The 20,004-nt window shown below is 45.6% G+C and overlaps 2 protein-coding genes and 1 long non-coding RNA gene across 8 annotated transcripts in view; 1 reads left to right on the top strand and 2 right to left on the bottom strand.

Moving 5' to 3' along the window:
• Positions 1 to 4,591, bottom strand: part of LOC129387908 (uncharacterized) — a 37,118-nt gene extending 32,527 nt beyond the window's left edge. Inside the window, exon 1 of one of the 3 annotated variants that reach the window (XM_072284967.1) lies at positions 3,968 to 4,591. In XM_072284967.1, the coding sequence (XP_072141068.1) occupies positions 3,968 to 4,092 (125 nt within the window). In that variant the 5' untranslated portion in view covers positions 4,093 to 4,591. Of the gene's footprint in view, positions 1 to 1,057; positions 3,694 to 3,967 lie in introns of those variants that run through there. The other 2 variants (XM_055077663.2, XM_055077664.2) reach the window with 2 other exon arrangements.
• A 3,664-nt stretch (positions 4,592 to 8,255) lies between these two features.
• On the top strand, positions 8,256 to 11,681 carry LOC129387910 (uncharacterized). The gene is made up of 2 exons (XR_008615072.2): positions 8,256 to 8,958; positions 11,578 to 11,681. It is a non-coding gene; the product is annotated as an uncharacterized lncRNA (long non-coding RNA).
• Positions 11,682 to 12,430: 749 nt separating this feature from the next.
• LOC126544433 (uncharacterized) overlaps positions 12,431 to 20,004 on the bottom strand; it is a 36,720-nt gene continuing 29,146 nt past the window's right edge. For 2 of the 4 annotated variants that reach the window (XM_055077639.2, XM_055077643.2), the window contains 2 exons: positions 19,595 to 19,909; positions 12,431 to 16,782 (listed from right to left, as the gene is read on the bottom strand). The gene's annotated coding sequence lies outside the window, so the exon portion shown is untranslated. Of the gene's footprint in view, positions 16,783 to 19,594; positions 19,910 to 20,004 lie in introns of those variants that run through there. The other 2 variants (XM_055077640.2, XM_055077641.2) reach the window with 2 other exon arrangements.

Here is a 20,004-nt window from a genome sequence, read left to right as displayed (position 1 = left end):
GAGAAAAAGCAAAAACAAGACCATGATCCGCCAGCTCACTGCTTTGATTTTCTCTCTCCCCATGATAGATGAGACCAGCGTAGGTCACAGTTATATAGTTTACAGCCATTTCCTTCCTCACTTGAATTTCATCCATTATCAGCATTCCTCGGCGATGAAAGTGAGTTTTCTTAGAGACTTTCAGCTTCAAGGCTTGGAAGAAGTTTTCATTGAAACCACATTTCAAGCCCACCATGCTGATGTACTTCCTTACAGCACTAACACATGGCAAAGGCAAAATGTCGTTGCTTCGCAAAAAAGAGTACGTAGCAGGGCTGCGTATGTGTAGAAGGAGACGCAAGAGAATCCAGTCATCTGTGTATGGCCGGTTTCTTTTTGTTGTGCTCTTGGCAGCTGAAATGCATTCCTCTAACAAAAGCAGCTGCGCTGGTGGCATATCCAGTGCCTGGAGTTTATCTTTGACGTCTTCATCCTGCAATTTTGTTAGCTCTGTCCTGGTGTCCTGTATCTACTTGATCAACAGTTTGTTGCGCTTAATAAGTCGCGCTCGTGATTACTGGAGTGCCGATTTTGCCCGGCGCAAAGCTTTGAGCTTTTCCTGTTGGGAAGGCTGCACAGCAAGCCTGATGCGTTTCCATGGTCGCTCCTGTTTCGCTCTCGCAGCTTGGCGGTCGGCATGCAACCTCAAGGTGTCAGCGAGACTGCTGCAGTGATGACATATGGCTCCTCCAGGCAATAGTAGTAGGCACTTGTGTCTCCAGCTCTTCTCGAAGCCTACCGAAGCACACTCCGGATGCACACTCAGGAAGTCCTTTAAACTTGGCCCTCCCCGGCACACGTTAAGGCTGTCAATGGTTTTGAGCATGACTTCGATATCAGATGACGACGTGGCAAACGAACTTACACCAACGGCAGCACAATCAATTGGCCTGCCAAAGACATGCACCTCAACTGTGAGGTCAATCTTCACACGCAAAGTCTTTCTATTGAAAATTACTGAAGAACCGTCCCTTTGCCTGTGTATAACCTGTGCGTCAATAAACAGGATGTCTCTCACCTCTTCAATGTCGGTGCGATGTGCTGCCCATGAATGCTGAGGTAAGCAAATGCTGCCCACTTCGTTGAGTGTTTCAAACGGCGAGGCCTCGCAGGACTTCGCAACGCAGTCGCTTTCATCGGAAGAGGCCACAGGTTGAGTCATGTCGGCGAGCAGTCTTGATCCAACTATGCTGCTGCTCTGTTGAGAGGCTGAAGAAGCTGCGCGACCAGATAATCGCTTCGCTGTCTTGCGTGGGCTCTTGCTCTGTTTTGAAATGTAGCTCGACGCCCCTTCGAAGATAGATGGAATGGCGTCTTTTGTAAGGCCCGCTCTTCTCTTGCCGGACATTAACACGTGGCCATCAACTTCCGCTGACCACGTCTTCAAGATGAAGTGGGGAGCAAAATGCCTTTCGCAAACACGATCTGTTCTTTGTAGTACACGGTCCTTGCGTGGTATTGCTCGCCGCCACGCTTCGAGCCTTGCGTCATCCTGGGGTGGCTTGAAAAGAGAGTTTTTCTCCTTACACGATTTGTAGCCGCTTCTACAATATGGCACAAAGCACTTCACCATCGCACTGCTGCAGAGAATAAGTCGATCCGAGAGTTAGATTTAAATCTGACTGAACGCGCACATGAAAGCAGGAACAAGCCGAAGCAGACAAAAACAATCGAATGGCGTGAAGGCGGGAGACCTGGGGAACAGTCAGTAGCGGCCTCTGTTGACCACCATGTAAGCAGAATGCTCCGACGTCCTTTCTGCGTAGCGGCGCGCCCACGCTATTCCCTCACCTAACCTACTCTAACACCGTGGCTGAAACACAGGGACACTAAATATGGCAATCAGTTCAGAGGAAATCCACAAAGTGGAGGGCCATGAAAGCGAAAATTTTCATTCACCCAAGGGAGGACAAAGTTAGAAATGAAGACTGGCTTTAGAGGTTTCTCAAGAAGGCTTCCTAGCAGTGAAAAACAACCATCCTTGTCTCGTAAAGGCTAAACCCCATGAGAGCAATTTTGTGCGCGATGGCGACAAGCAACAGATTCAAGCGACAAGACAGGCCGTCGCTTGAACAGGTCGCTTGGTCTTGTTGCTCGATCGCTCGGTTCTAGAAATCTAGAAGTTGTCACTCGTAGGCCAGAAGTGCTATGAGTGAATAGCCAATAGCGTGAAGCCGGAACTGGATGTACATCACTAAAATACTACCGATTGTCGCACAAACGGAGCAAACGATTAAATTTTTATATGTGCAAGGATAAGAACCTACTGCAAGACCCTCATCAATATTTTATAGTGCTTTTTACAGTAAAATACATCAACTTAAATTACTAAAGCACGCGTCATGCTAGTTTTGGTGCGTATATTGCTGCACTCACACTGGCAACACCAGGGAGACGTCACTCAAAATCGTCGCTTGCATGGGGTACGACTTGCAGGCGACAGCCATCTCCATCGCATTGCTTGTCACGATTGCGTGCATGATCGCTCGCATGGTGTTTATACTTAATTGAAACCAGAACCAATGCTTTTCCAGGGCAGTTACCCAACTGTCCGAGCTAACTAGGAGGCCAAATTAATCATGCCATGTTTACATTCATCATCCTATTGGTTCCTCTCAGCTGAGGTGGTGCTGATAGCAATAGCCTGCCTATCAAAACGATTAAAGTGATACCTTTCTTTTGCTCTTCTCCCCACTTATCAGTTTGTATGTTTCTGGCCATTTTGGCCAACTTGGGACGCCAGATGTCACTAGCTGCCGCTTGAAATAAGTTTAAAAAATTCAAATTTGAGCGCCGCTCTTTAAGTGTTTCAGGTGCCTCTGCTTCGGCGACACTCACTCCTGTGTCGCCTTGGCGGCGGCGATGGTAACCTTCTGCTTCGGCGGCGCGAACGGCGGGGTCCTCTCGGCGGCGACGTCGGCGCTGAACTTCTGCTTCGGCGGCACGCACTGCGGGGTCTCCTCGGCGACGGCGCTTCGCTTCTGCTTCGGCGGCGCGAACGGCAGGGTCCTCTCGCCGGCGGCGACGGTAAGCTGCTGCTTCGGCGGCACGCACTCCCGGGCCATCACGGCGACGGCGCCTGGCTTCTGCTTCGGCGGCACGCACTTCTGGATTCTGGCGTCGGCGACGCTGAACCTCTGCTTCGGCGGCGCGCACTGCCGGGTCTTGTCGGCGACGACGTTTCGCTACTGCTTCCGCGGCGCGAACGGCAGGGTCCTCTCGCCGGCGGCGACGGTAAGCTTCTGCTTCGGCAGCACGCACTACCGGATCATCTCGGCGACGGCGCCTAGCTTCTGCTTCGGCGGCGCGCACTTCTGGATCCTGGCGTCGGCGGCGTTGAGCCTCTGCTCGGGCAGCTCGTTTAGCAGCAGCAGCAGCAGCAGGGTCCTCTCGTCGGCGCTGAGCCTCTGTTCGAGCAGCAGCTCGTTTGGCAGCAGCGGCAGACGAATCACTTCCACCGGTTGCGTCGCTCATTATTCAGAAAGAAGGCGTGAACATGGGAACGCATGGCACGTGCGGATCGCATTCTCTGGCGGCGGCCCGGCGGCGACGCAGGAGAATCAGCGCCGAGAGCCGGTAGCGCCACAGAACACCAGAAGGGAAACTGCACCCACGCAGAACACCAGCTGTGGTACCCGCTTCCACCACAGAACACCTATATGCTTCCACAGTGTAACGGGAAAAGAGAAAGAAGAGTAGCAGTGGCGTCAGAAACTAAAGTATACGACCAAGAGATGGCGCTATCAAAATCAAAACTAACATCATCATCATTAAGTAAAAATTAAGCCTGGAAGATTGGAAGCCTGTAAGTTAAGCCTGGAAGATTGCGAAAGCATCTACAGGTATTGCACACTACTGCACTAGCTAAAGTCTCTTCACCCCAATCTGGATAGGCCTTTCGCAAGGTAGGAAACATGAGTTCGCTTACCGAAGTAAGTTTGTCCTTATGCCACAAGCGGCCACACTCAGAAAACTCGTAACCAAAGGGATTGTTCGTAAAGCGTTTGCGGAATTCACGAGTAGCAGACTCGAACTCTCCAACCCTTCTCTCATGTTCTTCACGTCGCTGAACCAAAATGTCACCGTCTGGTTCGGCCGTGATGAGAGACTTCTCCCGATTCTTATTCAAGCGCTCCTCCTTCTCTTGGGCTCTCCGCTTTCGTCTCGCCTCGTTGCGTTCTCCCTTCTTGGCTGCATACTGTACTCTTCTTTTAGCAAGCCGCTCTACTCTCTGTTCCAGCGTTTCTTCAGCACGGCGCTTTCTTCTGTTGAAGTTGTAGCGTTCCATACTATTCATAGATGCAGCATCGTCACCATTCGAAGCATCCATGATAGTCTCTTCGGCATTAAGAGCGTCCATGAAACTTGTCTCCGAACTACTACTTGTCTCCATAGTTTCGCTACCGTTAACACCACTCATTAAACTTCGCCCTGAACTTTTAGATGCACCCGCATCAAGCGATGTTGATCGGCGTGCTCGCCACGCTGCTGCATACGCACGTTGTTTAGCTCGCCGTTCTTCTCGTTCTTCTTCTGTTTCTTCAGCACGGCGCCGTCGCTTGGCCGCAGCAGATCGTTCCAGCCTCGCTTTGTACACATCACCCGACATATCGCAAGGCAGCGCGCCGACCATTGCGAGGAGCCGAGCTGTAGCCCCATTTATCCTCCTAGCGTGACGTCACACCAGCGAGCGCCCTCTCTCGGTAGCGCCGCAGCAGCGGCGCGCAAGGCTTCGCCTCCACCATCGATGCCGCGAGCTGGCGCCCCGTCTCTCGGTCTGGCGTGACGTCACACGGTCACGTGACGCGCAGCTGTGTAAGGAGGCGCCACGACCACTGATGGGCCGAAAGTGCTAGCAGTATTGCTTTCGCAATAAAAGCAATATGGCCTCTGTGGCAGCCATAGAGTTTCATACAACAATTATTAGAGGCAACTCTAGTGCCAGTGTCTACGGGAGCTGCAATGGGAGCGGTTGTACCAGCATGGGAATTAATATCGGCAGTAAAAGGATTTGCCTAAACTTCTTCTTCATATGGCTTTGTGACTTTGTAAACTCGTCATTTTCAACAATTTACTGCGGGCCCTACTGTGTAATAAATAATTAAACATTATTACAATTGTACAACAGTACGATTCCTCTAGCACAGAAGCACGATATTGAAACCAGTAAGCCACAGACTCATGCAACAAGTGATGTGAAATTCCCTTATGAATTTATCGCAGGCATGCCGGTGCCTTGAGACACTTGGCGTGTTTTGATTTGGCCACATCGACAAGCTCAATCATTGCAATTTGTGGTGATTGTGCGTGTTCACAGTGTCTTCTGCACTTCGAAGTGTACAGAGTGCTCTGAAATTTACAACAATGAAGGCATATAAAGCGCAATATACAAAGCCACAAGAACATCTGAATCCACAAGCACAAAGATCAGACAAATCCATGTAATTACCATTGTTCCCATGGTGGGTTAAGTGGGCCAATGACTGCAGCGCCAGAGTTCCCTGTGGGAAACTCTATGGTGGTAGCAGCCATAGCGGCTTGGTCGCACTACATTGTAGTCAAGCTGCTCGTTGGCTCATTTTGGGCGTTTTCTTAAATGCAAAAATGTTCCAAAAGCCAGGGGAATTCATGAGCGAAAATAGTTTTACTCCGACTTAACATCTGTTAAGTCGGAATAAACCTATTTTTCCGCGTTTTTTTACTGCTCTCCGCACGGTATTCGTGTGTACGGTGCTCTATCACTACAGATATCTTTGTTACAGTGAAGTTGTTTATGGCTAGAGTTCTGTGGATTTTTCATGTCCATCAACAAATCTGCGTGTGCAAAAACTCAACTCCTGAATATGAAGCAAAATCACATCACTTGGATATGCATTTTCACTAGATTAGTTATCAACAGGCACTATTTTCAGGATCAGTAGACTCTCAGCTAGATATATATTTTTTGCTTGCTTACAGGGGTAAGAGCTACTCATTTTCTTACGTGACCAAGAAATTTTGTGTTGGGTAGGCATAGAAATCCTTATGCATCTAACAGAGGTAATATGAAAATGTGTGTGCATACCTATCGTCATGATGACCACAAAACAAATGCATATCCATATGATATGTATAAGCTTTTGCATAGAATATGTGTGTTTGTGTGCCGCCGATCAAGAAAAATGTGCGTGTGCATGTCTTTCTACAGGATGACCGCCATCACTGCTCAGGAGAAATAAAATTTGCTCGTATCTCTGATCTAAATTCAGTGTCACCTCTATGTCGCGTGCTAAACAGCTTACCTGGTAATGCACTTTCACAGCAGTGGAATGGCGCATGATTTTATGTTGCCAGGTAACTTAAAGGCCTGAACTGGCAAAAAAAAAGCACTGCAATCCAGTAAGCTTACATTGTTTGTTGTCAATGGTGAATGTCCCCAAGTTTCGTACGGATCAGCTGGACTTAATACTGCAAGTTTACAACACACACAAAAACAGATCGTCGTTGGCGTTTCACTAAAGCAGGGAGAACGAAGCTTCAGACAACGATAATTGCGCTCGGCTGCCCTTTCGTACTCTGGTTGCGTACAGTGCTGCTTGACGTGTTTCATACTACACACATTGTCTGTGTGACGATTTCAGCTAGATTGAAAAATTTGGAGGGCGCTCGTTTCACTCGTAAACGCTTCGCCTTTACGAGTGTAACGCGACATCATTTAAAGATCCTCGACTGCTTCTCACGCTTACCGGCAACTGCACTTTATATAACCGTAATGTTTACCAGGAAACACTGGCGATGAACGCTATGCATGAAGGCAAGCCGGCGAGCTTTCTCGTAGAAATGCGGCCTCTTGTGTGGGTCGCGGTGTGCGGAGGCGAGCACCATCCGGACGGTGTTGTTGCAAGAAACCGAGCACAGGCACACCACTCTATCAATGGTAGAAATGCTGGAAAAGGGGTTAATTTATGTTCGAGTTTCCACGTAACAGAATAGTTTTCTGGTATATTCAAATTACAATCTGACGCTACGATGTCTGTAGGTTGTACTTTATGATTTTTCTGATGCATCTTACTGCGAGGAGTTAGTTCAGTACCTGAGCACCAGTTCAGCACGCCTCTGCGCCATGCAGAGGGCCTGCGTAGTTGTGGTTCGGAATAGTCTTTCGCTTAACGACGTCGAACACAAGATGCCAACTTTGTATTTTATACAACACAGGGCCCTTAGTGCAATCACACTAAAAAGAAACCTAAAAAGTGCTCGACAAAGATGTAGTGTCAGCAAGATAAGCTCTAACTGCCATGCCCCATTCTTTTCATAACACATTGGCGAAAGGCACGTATTGTAGGGGAAAGAAATTTTATGCTAAATTTTTCAGCACATATTGTCAGCTCTTGATATTTATGCTGCAGATTTAGTGTTCAGATGTGGCAGTAGAGGCTTTCTCAAAAGTCAACTACTCATAGGAAAGGAAGGAATGTTGCTTACAAGGACTTGTGCAATTATTGTGTGAATAAACAAGGACATTAAATAAACATATAAGCAAGCCCAATTAATGCTCACAGATCCTTGCAAAATGTGATTGATGGCTACTTCTTGAAAAAAAAAAATCTTGGCTTATGTATTAAAGGGACACTAAAGGCAAATATTAAGTTAAGCTAAAGTAATAGATTAGTGCTCAAGAATCTCTAAGGCGGCAATATTATTGTGAACAGAGCCCTAACAACCGAGAAATTGAGGTAAATGGAGCACACGATTAGAGACTTCCCCGGGACATTTGACTACTATATACTTGCCCGAGGATCAACACACTCTTCAGTTAAATTCTGTCAATAGCACTCAACCACTCGTAAAAAACATTGTATTGTTAGATGAAGTAAAATGCTACTTGTCCAGTTTTATTTCATTTTTAGAAAACAAAACTCATTGAAACTACCCTTCATGACGACGCAGCTAGGCGGTAGAAACATTTTGTTTTTGCTCGACTCTGCGTCACCCATGCTTTCAAGTTTCTTGTGTTACGTTATCGCATAGTACTGTACTGGTTTTGCTGCCTCGCGTAACTCACACAAACTGCAAGTAGCAGAGAATTCAATTTCCATGTGATGTCGCAAGATGCCCGAACAGTCTACGCCACTTGACCAAAAAGCAGCTGCAGCAGCGAATCTGCCGCTCTGTCTTGGCTCAGTGCCATCGTCTGTCAAGCGTTGTTTTACTCACAGACAGCAGCAAATGGTGGTGATAGTGTATGCAACATCACTTCTCCAGTTCGATGGTGGAAATTTGAATTTCGAAAAAGGTATTCAGACCCGTCCGATGCCATTCTCTTGTAAACGAAGTCTTTTCTTGGCACGAAACAAGCGTTGCGAGGTTGCTGGAATGGTAGTTAAGCAGTCCATGCCGACTTAGTATTTGCCTTTAGTGTCCCTTTAAACAAGCCAAAGAGGTTGCAAGGAGACAGAGGTGAGCAAGAGAAGCCTTGGTCTGGAGCCAACATTTCAACAAGCAAGCATATTTGTGAGGGCCCACGCTGAGGCTTCCCTTGCTCCTCCACTGTTGATTGGCTGAATATTAAGCGGAATTTAATCTGAGAGCAACTTCAAAATTTTTTTGTGAACACACTGTGCTCAGGTTTGTCATGTGCTGTTGAAAGAGAGAAAAATTGCTTTTAGTGACTTGTCATGTTTATGAATTGTGGAGTAGGCCGGTTGTAAGAGCTTGCCTGTTCTAGCTATCTCTTTCCCTAAAGTGCAGGGCTAGCCTAGTTATCGATTTCATGCTAACTGTACATGAACCATGTAGGAGCACGTGACTGCCAGAGATTGTCAACATAAAGTATCAATGTGGCCAATCGGGCATGAAAGGAAGCAGCGCAAAAAATGCATGGAGGGAGACAAGATGACGAGGGCGAGCACTGAACTTCCGTCAACACGATTGTGAATGGTTCGTGAATATGTATATGCTGTCCGAGCCAGGGGTTATCATGTGTGCATGTGTAAATGCGGCAGCCCTTTGTCTGAAGCTGACACATCCCTTTTAAAGTCTAGAAATCCATTTAGATTCTGCGATTTCCCGTGTCACATGCGTTTTACTCTTAATAACGGAAGTGTGCGAGCCACACAATGACTTCCCAAAAAACCTTCAAAATCCTTTCATTCACATGCATTTTTTACGTTGTTTGCATGCTCCCTTAACCCATCATTAACACATCTCCGTTTTTGGCCAACATACACTTTCCACACCTTAAAGGAATTAAAGGGATCCTGAAACGATTTTGTATAAACATACTGAGTCGTTAGAGTAAGTCCTTCTGATCATTAACTCCACAGTTCTCCGCGTAAAGCATGTAATTTTTTACAAGGTTTTAAATATGTACACGGTCGTCCACTTCCAATTTGAACACGGCTCCGGGCGGCCGGCGAGGCCGGCGCTCCGCGGAGCGCCGCTCGTGGGCGCCGGAGTAACTAACGCGCCGGCGCACTGGCAGCCACAGGCGTGGCCTCAGCCGCGTCGTCTGCTACAGCGCGCCAGCACACACTAGACGACGCGGCTGAGGCCACACCTGTGGCTGCCAGTGCGCCGACGCGTTAGTTACCCCGGCGCCCACGAGCGGCGCTCCGCGGAGCGCCGGCCTCGCCGGCCGCCCGGAGCCGTGTTCAAATTGGAAGTGGACGACCGTGTACATCGCTGCCGATCGCAGCACACTGCTCGGCGAAATTTTCAGCCGCCCCTACCCATATGACGTAAATAACCCAATCAACGTCAGTAGGGCGAGATATCCGATTGGCTGCCCAGGGCGTGTCATCGATAATTTTTCCACCTTTATGGTGAATAAATGATGCTTGTAATAATTGAAATGTTAGTTAATTTGTTTCTATAAAAAGAAAGTATCAGAAAGAGAAAGCACAAGAACAATTTCTCACTACACTTGAGCACTTCCGGCACACAGCAAGCGTCGTCTGCTTGTGTTATGACGTACTCCACTTTGATGACAGCTTTGCGGTCAGAGTCGGTCTTTTTTTTCGCGAGCACTATGATTCGACTTTGTTGCGTTGTGGACTGTAAACGTAGCGACTGGCAATATGCCAAGCTGCAACATCGTGTTACTATGCAAGGCAGCAGACGAGCGAACTCGCTGCAGTGCATTGGACTTCCGCAATCCGATCAGCGCCAGGATTTGCGTGTTTCTGGCCATCACTTTACACCGGAAGATTACTAACACAATAGAGTTTCGAGAGTCCAGTATTAGGGCAAACGCAAGCGCAAGGGGACAGGGCCTGGCCGCTTGACTGTGTCATTTAACGGGATGAGCAGAAGCGCAAACGTGAATGGTCTGCACGGTGCAGCCACAGGGTGGCACAGAGCTCAACCACACACAGTAGCAGTAATGAAATGTATTCTTTTTACTGCTGGTGTAAATATTTTGCAGGAGTGTAATCGTTAACACATTGTTTTTGTAAACGTTTAAAATGTTTTACACTTGGTTAGAGCAATATTAGCTCTTTGTTTGGCTGGTTAAACTCTGCGCCAATGAGTGGCTGGACCATGGAGACTGATCAGGCAGCTCACGTGCGTCTATGCTAAAGTTGCTTCATCAGTTTTAGTTTAGGCCTCCAACGTTCTGTCGAAACACCCAGCTCACCTATGGTTGCTGGAATACCAGACACGTTCAGCGCTGCCACAGAATGCTCGCAACGCATGCTGCTTCGATAGCTCTCGCTTGGGGTTGACTGCCAAGCAGCTGGCGGAGAGTTTGGAGAGGCTTCACGCGCTCGCTCCTAGAGAACCGGAAGTGGACGACACGACATGCCATCATGACGCAGAGCCAGTGAAGTTGGAGCTTGGCCCCGATCACTCGGCGAACGAGATGAGGAGAAAATGCATGACTGTGGAGGAGGGTAACTTGTAATTGTCCGTAGCTATCTTAATATGAAACGTTTCACACAAATTGTGGCGCGAATGATTAACTTTAGCTGTACCCTACGCGTCTACAAAATTTGTCCAAACCGTTTCAGGGGCCCTTTAAGAGTAACAGGGGTGTCGTGAACTAAAATATACGACCAAGAGATGGTACTAGCAAAATCAAATAAAAACTAATATTATATCATCATTGCGTAGTGAGCATTATGGCTACCCCAGCTCCTGACTTGGCCAACTGCTCAGTTTGGCTGTGCGGAGGGAGTGCTAATTGCATCTAATGGCTAGAATTCCTGTATATATTCCCACAGGAGCATTGATGCACTGATAAACTAAAGTGATTGTTGTGTAAGGATGTCTTTCAGTTGTGCATCTTTCATATTATATTTTGGACTGGAAAGAGCACACTGCTTACCGCCTTTGTTAAGTTTACTCATGCTGCAAGAAATACATATAATTTATTTAGAAAACTTTTAAACACTATGGTTATTTTCATACTGCACATAAATAGAAATATTATGACATTATAAGTACAATGTTAATATACTAGAAGCTATGTAGGAGGTGCAATGAAATGATTGTGTTGGCTTGGAATGTGAGTGTTTTTTTTTTCTGTACATCTCTATTGATTTCTTCCCTGTCTAGGTACAGGATAGCCTGTGGAGCACACTCGACTCGAAATAAGGTGTTGGTACATACTGCGCCGAGGGACGAACACAGAGGCAATAAACATCAGTATGCAGATGAGATATTCTCTGTACCTATTCTGTCATTTCCCTTATGTGCACCGATACACAGGGTGTCCCATATAGCTTTAGCCAAACTTTAAAAAATTTTCAAGTGCCACATAGCTGGACAGAACCAAGGTAATATTGCTTGCCGTCGTTGGAAATACTCAGATTATTTCTTGCATTCCGCCTAATTATATAATTAGTCTTAATTAATCAGATTCTCAAATATTATAATTTAGATGAAAAGTGTCAATGAAAAAATTGTAGAGCAACATGAAAGACTCCCGATACAGCTTCCTGTCGCTCAATACGTGTTACGTAAAAGTGCTTTTCAGAGTGTGAAAGAAGCCCAGGAATACACGCAAAGTGTCTCGAGCGGCTAGTCGCAGGGGTATTTTTAGCACATTGTACATAGCACACTGTAATTTACAAAATGTAGTCGGTGAGTTTGCAAGACGTGTCCACTTCAAATGAGTCTCCAGGATGACACCAGTTTCAAGATATGTCCAAAATTGTGGGACAAAATTAGTTCAGAGTGGAACTTCTTCCTGTTTTTTCATATACAGTTATGTTGCACATTCTAGTCATGAATCACCCGCTTTTTCAGCACCAAGTAGCTTGCCGTTATGTTGGGAGCATTACCTTCGCACTCTGCATAAACAGACAAGGCTCCATGATTCAGTAGGCCAATTTCTGATGATGTGCCAAGTCATGCAACAGCAGCAGTGTTCCAGGAAAAAAGAAAACGACCAGAAGAAGAAAACAAGTTGAAAAGAAAAAGTTGGAACAAATTTTTTTCATTACGCACAGTAATAAATGCTATCCAAATCTGCATGTTTATGAAGGTGGTGTCTATTCCAGATTGCACCCTTAAAGCAACAACTGCTGACTCCATGACTCCGTGTTGTCGCTTTGTCTTGGTCATGATATAGTATCAAATGTCAGAAAGTGATATGCAAAGAGAGAGATAAAAAAGAAAAGACAGGGAGGTTAGCCACAGAATCTTTCGCTGGCTAGCCTGTACTAGGGAAGGGGAAATGTGGCATGGAAGATAAAGGATGACATAAGACCATTTGTGTAGACACACACTGTGTATCACAATGTCACATGTCGCACATGCTGTCAGTGTCACAAATACACACAAAACATCACACAGTACATCATGTCACCCAGTCACAATTTGTGTCCAACCAGGCATGTTTCATGCAACGCAGCAGCACCTTTAGAGTCGCTGTTTCCCTTTCAGAGCTGCTCCTCATGAAGAGGGTGTGAACTGGTCATATATTACTTTATAGCAGGTGACACTACTCTCACTGCTTGCACTTGCAATAAAAAACTGTGCATAACATGTGAAAGAAAAATATAGGTATGCATCGTGTAATTCAACGCAGCATTATGTCACCTATCTCATGTAGCAAAATATCACATAATTATAACATGGAAGGCATCACAGAGCTGAACCTATTTACTACCAAACAAGAGAAGTGACACGTTTCTGTCATCAGTGGCCATAGTGCACAGCCTGTGCTCGTGACCAAAACATAGTGCATTCGCTACTGGAAGCACAAATGTACACAAATATGTGACGACGTAACCTCAACACTACAAGTTGTACTTGTAATATGCAAAGTAGCTACTTCATAGAAAGTGTCACAGATCCTAAACAAGTGCACTGTGAAACACACGAAGTGAGACTTTTACAATGCCACTACTCTCATTGCTCATGCAGAATGGCCTGTGAACTATGAAACAGAGCACTACAGAGACTGTTAGGGCTCTGTGGTTCAGTATGAATGAATGAATAGAATTTATTGATAGGAAAGACAGAGAGGTCGACCTGAGCTAGTGCGCTCTAGTCTGCTACTCTGCACTGGGGAAGAGGGAAGGGGAGTGAAAGTATTGGGATGGATGATGATGATAAGAGAAGTGGTGAGTGCTTATGTACATGAGACAGTTGCCTCGCTAGAGCCTCTCGTCGAGCTTGGTGTCCTGTAGGAACGACGAGCGGCTCAGTGGTTCAGGTTTGTGCAATGCGAATGATGTCCCTCCTGATGAATGATGTTGGTTCTGAGGCACGTGTTTGGTAACTTATCACAGGAAATGGCACAAGGACACTGTGGGGGACAGGACTAAGAACTTGGTAGCAGTAGGAAAGCAATGTGTATAAATATACAAAGCAAACCGATCCTAAGTGAAATTGAAAAATGTGTAACAGAGTAGTAGTACAGTGCAGCCCACTTATAACGAAACCACATATAACAATATACCGATTATAACGATGAGTCGACTTACGAGTATCAACTTATGTAGTAGGGCTACGAGAAAAAAATCCGTATATAACGATATGTTATTCACTGCATACCGGATATAACGATTGAAATTCTGCCTTTTGGGCAGCATTTTCCAAGCAAAATAATTGTGAAATTTGCGTTGCTAAGTTCCGCTTAACCGAGACAGGGCGAAAAGTTTTCCTATGCGAGTTCGTATCTGCTGTCATTATGGCACGGCATGTCCCGCCAGCGCACCGATTGCGAAAGCCACGGAGAGCATCGCAAGTTAGTGCAGCATGCCACAAGATGGCACCAGCTGCTTCACGTCCACATCGCCGGCAAGCGTCCAGAGAAAAAAAGAAAGCAGGAAGCAGACCGTGCCCGCACTCCCTTTCTACAGTCTCCCTATTCCACCTATTCGCACTTGTATGCGTCTGTTTTCTCCTCTATGTCCTTGTGCTGTTTGCGCTACACAAAAAAAACTGCAAAATGTTACACCAACAAGCCCAAATATCTACACTGATGGACTTTACGTCTCTTTCTCAGCGAGCGCGGAAATGCGCCACGGAAGCAGCAGTCGGTGCACCGACAAAGCGCAAAGCTATGTTGCTTGGGCCGAAGCTGCAAATTTTGCAAGACTCGAAGTACGAGCTCGCGCAGTCAACGATACAGACGATTCTAAAAAATGTGAGCGCCACCACAATTATGAAGGCTAGAACCAGTGACCATGTCGACCAATGGAAACGGCGGGCTTCGTGCACCAGGGTGAAACCCCCCATGTGTGGAACCAACACGGTGGCAGCCGCTAACATTAACTCTGGGAACACATCGCTACTGGCGATGAAATAGGTGGTGCTTCGGTGCAGGAGTTCCTTAGTGCAGATAGCGCTGCCTCGTTCTGCGAAGAATCTCCAAAGAGGCGATCATTGTCGCGACACAGACAGTGGCATGGTGCGATGGAGGCGACGACAGCAGCAGCAGCGACAAGATTCACAGTGGCCCGTCTTTGACACCGACCCCAATGTTCACGCAAAGTGCACTGTCGTCGATAGAGTTGCTCACTGATTTCATGCATGCTAAATTATAGCTGCCAGTGTTCGCGCAGTTGCTGGATGCGATGCACACTGCAGTTGTGAACCTGAAACTGACTATTTTTTCCTAACGCTTGACGTGCTGCTTAGAGGTATAAATTAATGTTTTACTTTTCACAGCCTACTTTCTGCAATGCCAATTTTTTATAGTACATGGCAAATTTGGTTTCGAAGCTACAAAGGTATGTTCAGCAGCTTTTTTTTTTCTTTCTTTATGGCAGTCCTGATATAGCAATGATCGGTTATAACGATAAAATTTCTTGATATCGTTATAAGTTGACTGCACTGTAGTAGGCCTTGAGAAGGTAAAAAAAAAAATCAAGGCAAAGCAAGAATGTCACACAAGGGCACTTGCACCAACCTATGTATCAAAAGAAACAAATATCAGTAACAACAATATTGGTATGCAATATTAATTACTGTACATATTTCTAAATGAAGTCGGTGGTTTTGCAACCCGAGGAGTCATGGCACAGCGCACATTGTCAGCAGAATGCTATATGCCTCACTCGTGTATGACGTGCACCGTGTCAAGATTTTGAAAGATAATGCAAGTCTTAAATAAGCTACTACAGTGTGTGGGGAAATGGTGTTGAGTGTGCAAGAGCGGACAGCCCCAGTGAGATTGTGTGGCATAGAAGAGGAAGAACAGCAGTTTAGCGGCAGTTGAGCACAGCCACCTGGGTCCTTGGTGCTGAGACTTCCCCATAAGTGTTAATTACATAATTACTAATTAATGCAATTTACAATGCATGCACATCTCGCTGCACAGAGCCAACAATGCGCAGTTGCTAAACCATACTAGACGGGCATATACATGGTGCTACCTCACCGAGCAACACCATAATATGCCGATTTACAGTCAATTCAAGACAATACAAACCAAATTTCAGCAGCTTGCTTGCAAAGGGATCAGACTGCAAAAGGTCAGGGGTCAAGCTGAACCTGTGCTCAGTAAAAGATTTTTGAGACAGTTCCGAGTTTGCACAAATGCATATGAAATGAAAAGCTTGAATCTGAAAGCAATGAAGACCCGGTTGGATTGGCTCCACTCATTCACAAACACATGTGAGCACACAGCAGACTTGTACACTGCTGTTTCTCAGCAATCATGATACCACATGTGCCGCTCGAATGTCGACTTGCCCTCGAAGCTAGTCAAGCAGCCAAGCTGCTCACCAGTGAGTCGACCAACATGAATTCGCAGACTTTTCTCACAAAGTATCGCTTTCGACACCAGCCACACTTGTACAACTTTTGCACCAGGTGGCGCCATCGAACATGCGTCAGAAGATAATACTCGTTTGTGAAGGATAATTGGAAGACGCTGGATGTGAACTGCTTTACAGTCATGTGCCACTTTACGTGTCGCATCATCTTTCAGGTCCTTGTGCCAATCGTGTGCCCACCAAAAGAACACTTCATTCCCCATTCCTTGAGATGGGTCTGTGCTGTGCTCCAGCCTGAACAATGGTTAGAGCACAAGTGACAGTGATATGGCTGCAAGCACGGCCACTTCTCCACATCGGCGGTGAGGGATCTTATCTCCTGAAATTCTTGCAAGCAAAATGTGCAGGAATATGCAACACCCGTTCACTACACTGCGGCAGTGGGAGAGCTTGCCTCTTCACAAAAAATGGCACTAATTCCCACTTGCGCTGGGCAGTTGCCTCTGGCAGAAGGAGTCATCAGCTGCGAGACACTGTGGCACCACTTCAAGGTTGGCTCCCGTCAAACTCGCAGGGACTAGAATCACCCCTGAAATATAGCAGAAATTTTGGTGCCCTGTGCTGCCAAGGAATATTGCCAGTGAACATGAATACTACAGTAGTAACAGTGAAAAAATTGGTGGAAAGGGCAAGAACATATAAAATCCGAAGTATTAGTGAAGTGCCACACAAAGCAATGTTTGACGCTCAGCAACACTGGCGACAAATTGGAATGACAAGGCCTTTCGCATACTTGGCAATACAGCACTAAAGGAAATAAAGCGCAAGAAAGGTACGTACACATAAAAGCGCGGCCTTTCTTTGTTCTCACCCATTTGGCACAGTTTTGTCAAGTATGAATGTTCATCAACTAGCCCAAGTTTCCCTGCTACAGGCCTTGCACACAACTAGGAATATGTATCAATACTGCTAAACCTTGAACATAGCTCTATTTTCAGCAGACAACTTGACACAAGTGAGAAAATTAAAAAGTGACGGGTGCTCGTTTCAGAAAGATAAATAGCAGCACCAAGTTTGGTTATGGTTAATTTTACTTGCTAATTTTGCCAACAGTTTATAACAATGAAACTTTGAGCGCAGCAAAAGATTAATAAAAGGACACGCAACACAAATGCTCATTCACAACTGCTTTTCACTGCATGCACGTGCAGTAAAATATCGCATCCATGCTGTAAAAATAATTTTTAAGTGCTTGTGTAGTGTGTTCCTTTGTTCATCTTTTGCTGCGCTCTAAGTCTCATTAGTACACTGCAATACCAACTGGCCTACCTATCCAAGATGTTTAGGTCCCCTTTTATGTGGCAAGCAAAATGAACTTTGCAGCAGCGAAAATACTTTCAGATCTTACCGCAGGGCCTAGTAACTAGCAAGTTGCACACGTGCACGTTAACAGAAAAATAAATTGTATAGTAAACCTCAATACAGTGAAACCTCTACGTAATGAAATAATAACCTTTTCATAACCTCTTGTTCATAGAACACCATGTATGTGCACCTCAATATAACAAAGTGTGTTTGTATGCGATTTCAATATAACAAAATTTTCTTCCGCTGTAAAGGAATGCCTAGACAATAAATGGAAACTTCCGCGGATGCAGATGGCGAATGATTGACTTACAATTAGGTGACTGCTGGCAAACGCACCTCTCAAATCGAGTGCAGCACAACAAGAGCAACCGTCGAATCACAGCTACATCATGTTCCGTATAAAGTCCAAGTGTGATAAAAGTTTATCGCAGCCCTCACAAGTTGTATTTTAGGTGCGAATGAAAGTGGTGCAAGGGTGAAACAAGAAAGATGGTGACTTCACGAGCGTCGCCTTCCCACGCGAGCAAAGGAAAAGAGGGGGAGGGGAGCTCGCATGCAGTAACATGATCAAGCGCGTACGAGGGATGGGGGAGGGGTAAGTTGGCGCTTTGCGATTTCCAGTGCGCGCCTTGGTCATGGCTGTGCATCACTGTAGTTGGCTACATGGCTGCAGCTAGAGGTAGATGAATTCGCTCCCCGCTGCTGGCGCTTTTCATGATAGCATCGTCGCAGTGTGGGCAACACTATCAGCTGTGGGGGTAGAGCGCATGCGAAAGCGTGTCTGGCTTCGCTCAATTCGTACCGCTGATGTGAAGATATTGTCGACGTGGCATGAAACCGTATCATTCGTTGGCGACTCCCAAATTCCTCAAAATAAATTGTTTTCTCATTCAAATTTGCCTTTTTGATCGCCTGATATTTCGGAAAATTCTGCGGACCCCTTTCCTTGTAAGAAAAATCAATCAGCAACTGTATTTATTTGCATAAAGGATCAAATTTCAATACAACAAAATTTCTATATAACGAAGCAAACTTCTGGTTTACCTACTTCGTTATACTGAGGTTTGACTGTATAACGAACACAAATATAGTGATTTACTGTATACTATAAAGAACCAAATCTAAGATTTTCTCCCCAATATCAGCAGCTACCAATGTCTACTTACAATGAATATTGGATATGACAAACATATGTTTGTGTTGGTCATGACTTTGCTATGAGCTTAGACTGTATCAAGCAATAGTTACACAATAAAGCGGTTCTGCTTGATCTGTTTAGCTATGCTTACAACAACAGCACTTACAATGAGGGGAGATATCATCAACCACGACGGCTATGTTTTCGCAGGCAATGCTGATCCAAGAAGTAAGATCAACTACTCAACTTTTAGATGGTTATTCAAACAGCACACAACAGTGTGAATCTAATCATTCATGTGAACATACTCAAATGTGCACAAACATACTTGTGTGTGGTGCAGAGCAATAAAAGGTGTCATTCTGCCATTACGCTTGCTTCTGCGAAGGTAGTGCCGCTTGTAAAGGTCAACTTTCTTTACATCATAATATTTTTGGAAAAAAAGCGTGAATGCCTATAAATTACTTTTAAACAAAAAGTGCATTGCAGTTAATAATGTCAAACTTACATCAATCTGTGCACATGTGACAGTTCCTCTGCCTATGCCCCTATTTCGCAAGAAAAAGAGCAACTGTTGTAATCGACAAGTTAGACCACAGATATAGGCAATGCCCCGTGTGAATACACCATCAGCTGAACAGAAAGATTGCAATTCTCATATCCCGTACTATGTTCTGCACTGCAATGTATTCCTGTGTTTTCTTTAATGCATCTTCAAGCAGCTTTCATTTCTTTCTGCCAGGCGAAATTTCTATTACAAAAAAATATCCAATTTGCGTAGTCATGTACCGTATGAAATTGTTAAGCACTGCAAACGTGAACTCCCTAAACCGTTACAAAATTCAACTCTTTCAACAGGAATAAAAAAAAGTATGACAACATTCTCGTTTGATACCTTGCTTCGTCACGTCCTGAAGCGTAGCAGAGCTGCCTCTTGATTGGAGTGCAATTCGCCATGATGAAGCATGAAAGGAATTCTGCATGAAAATGCACATCGCACCTCCCTCCGGCTACGGTTGCTGATTGAGTTGCTTGTTGTTGCTGTTGACTTAGATGGGCTGCAATGGCTGCTATTGAGTGAACTGAGTGGCCATGTAGTTGAATGCCACATTCTCTGACTGCACCTTCCAGGAAATCCACGCGTGAAGGAGCTCCGCCTGTGTCGACTGGGAAGCAGCCTCACTGAAGCAGCAGGTGGACTTGACAGGATCTGTACAACAGAAATTTGAACTCATGATGAAAAGACTTCACATAGGCAGGTCCTGAAACCACACTTATGCTCTGTAATGTTCTGCAACAAAGCGG

The sequence above is a fragment of the Dermacentor andersoni genome, chromosome 10 (assembly GCF_023375885.2).
Source record: "Dermacentor andersoni chromosome 10, qqDerAnde1_hic_scaffold, whole genome shotgun sequence".
Taxonomy (NCBI): Eukaryota; Metazoa; Arthropoda; class Arachnida; order Ixodida; family Ixodidae; genus Dermacentor; species Dermacentor andersoni.
The sequence above is the reverse complement of the archived record's forward strand: the minus strand, read 5'-3'. Positions and strand labels throughout refer to the sequence as shown.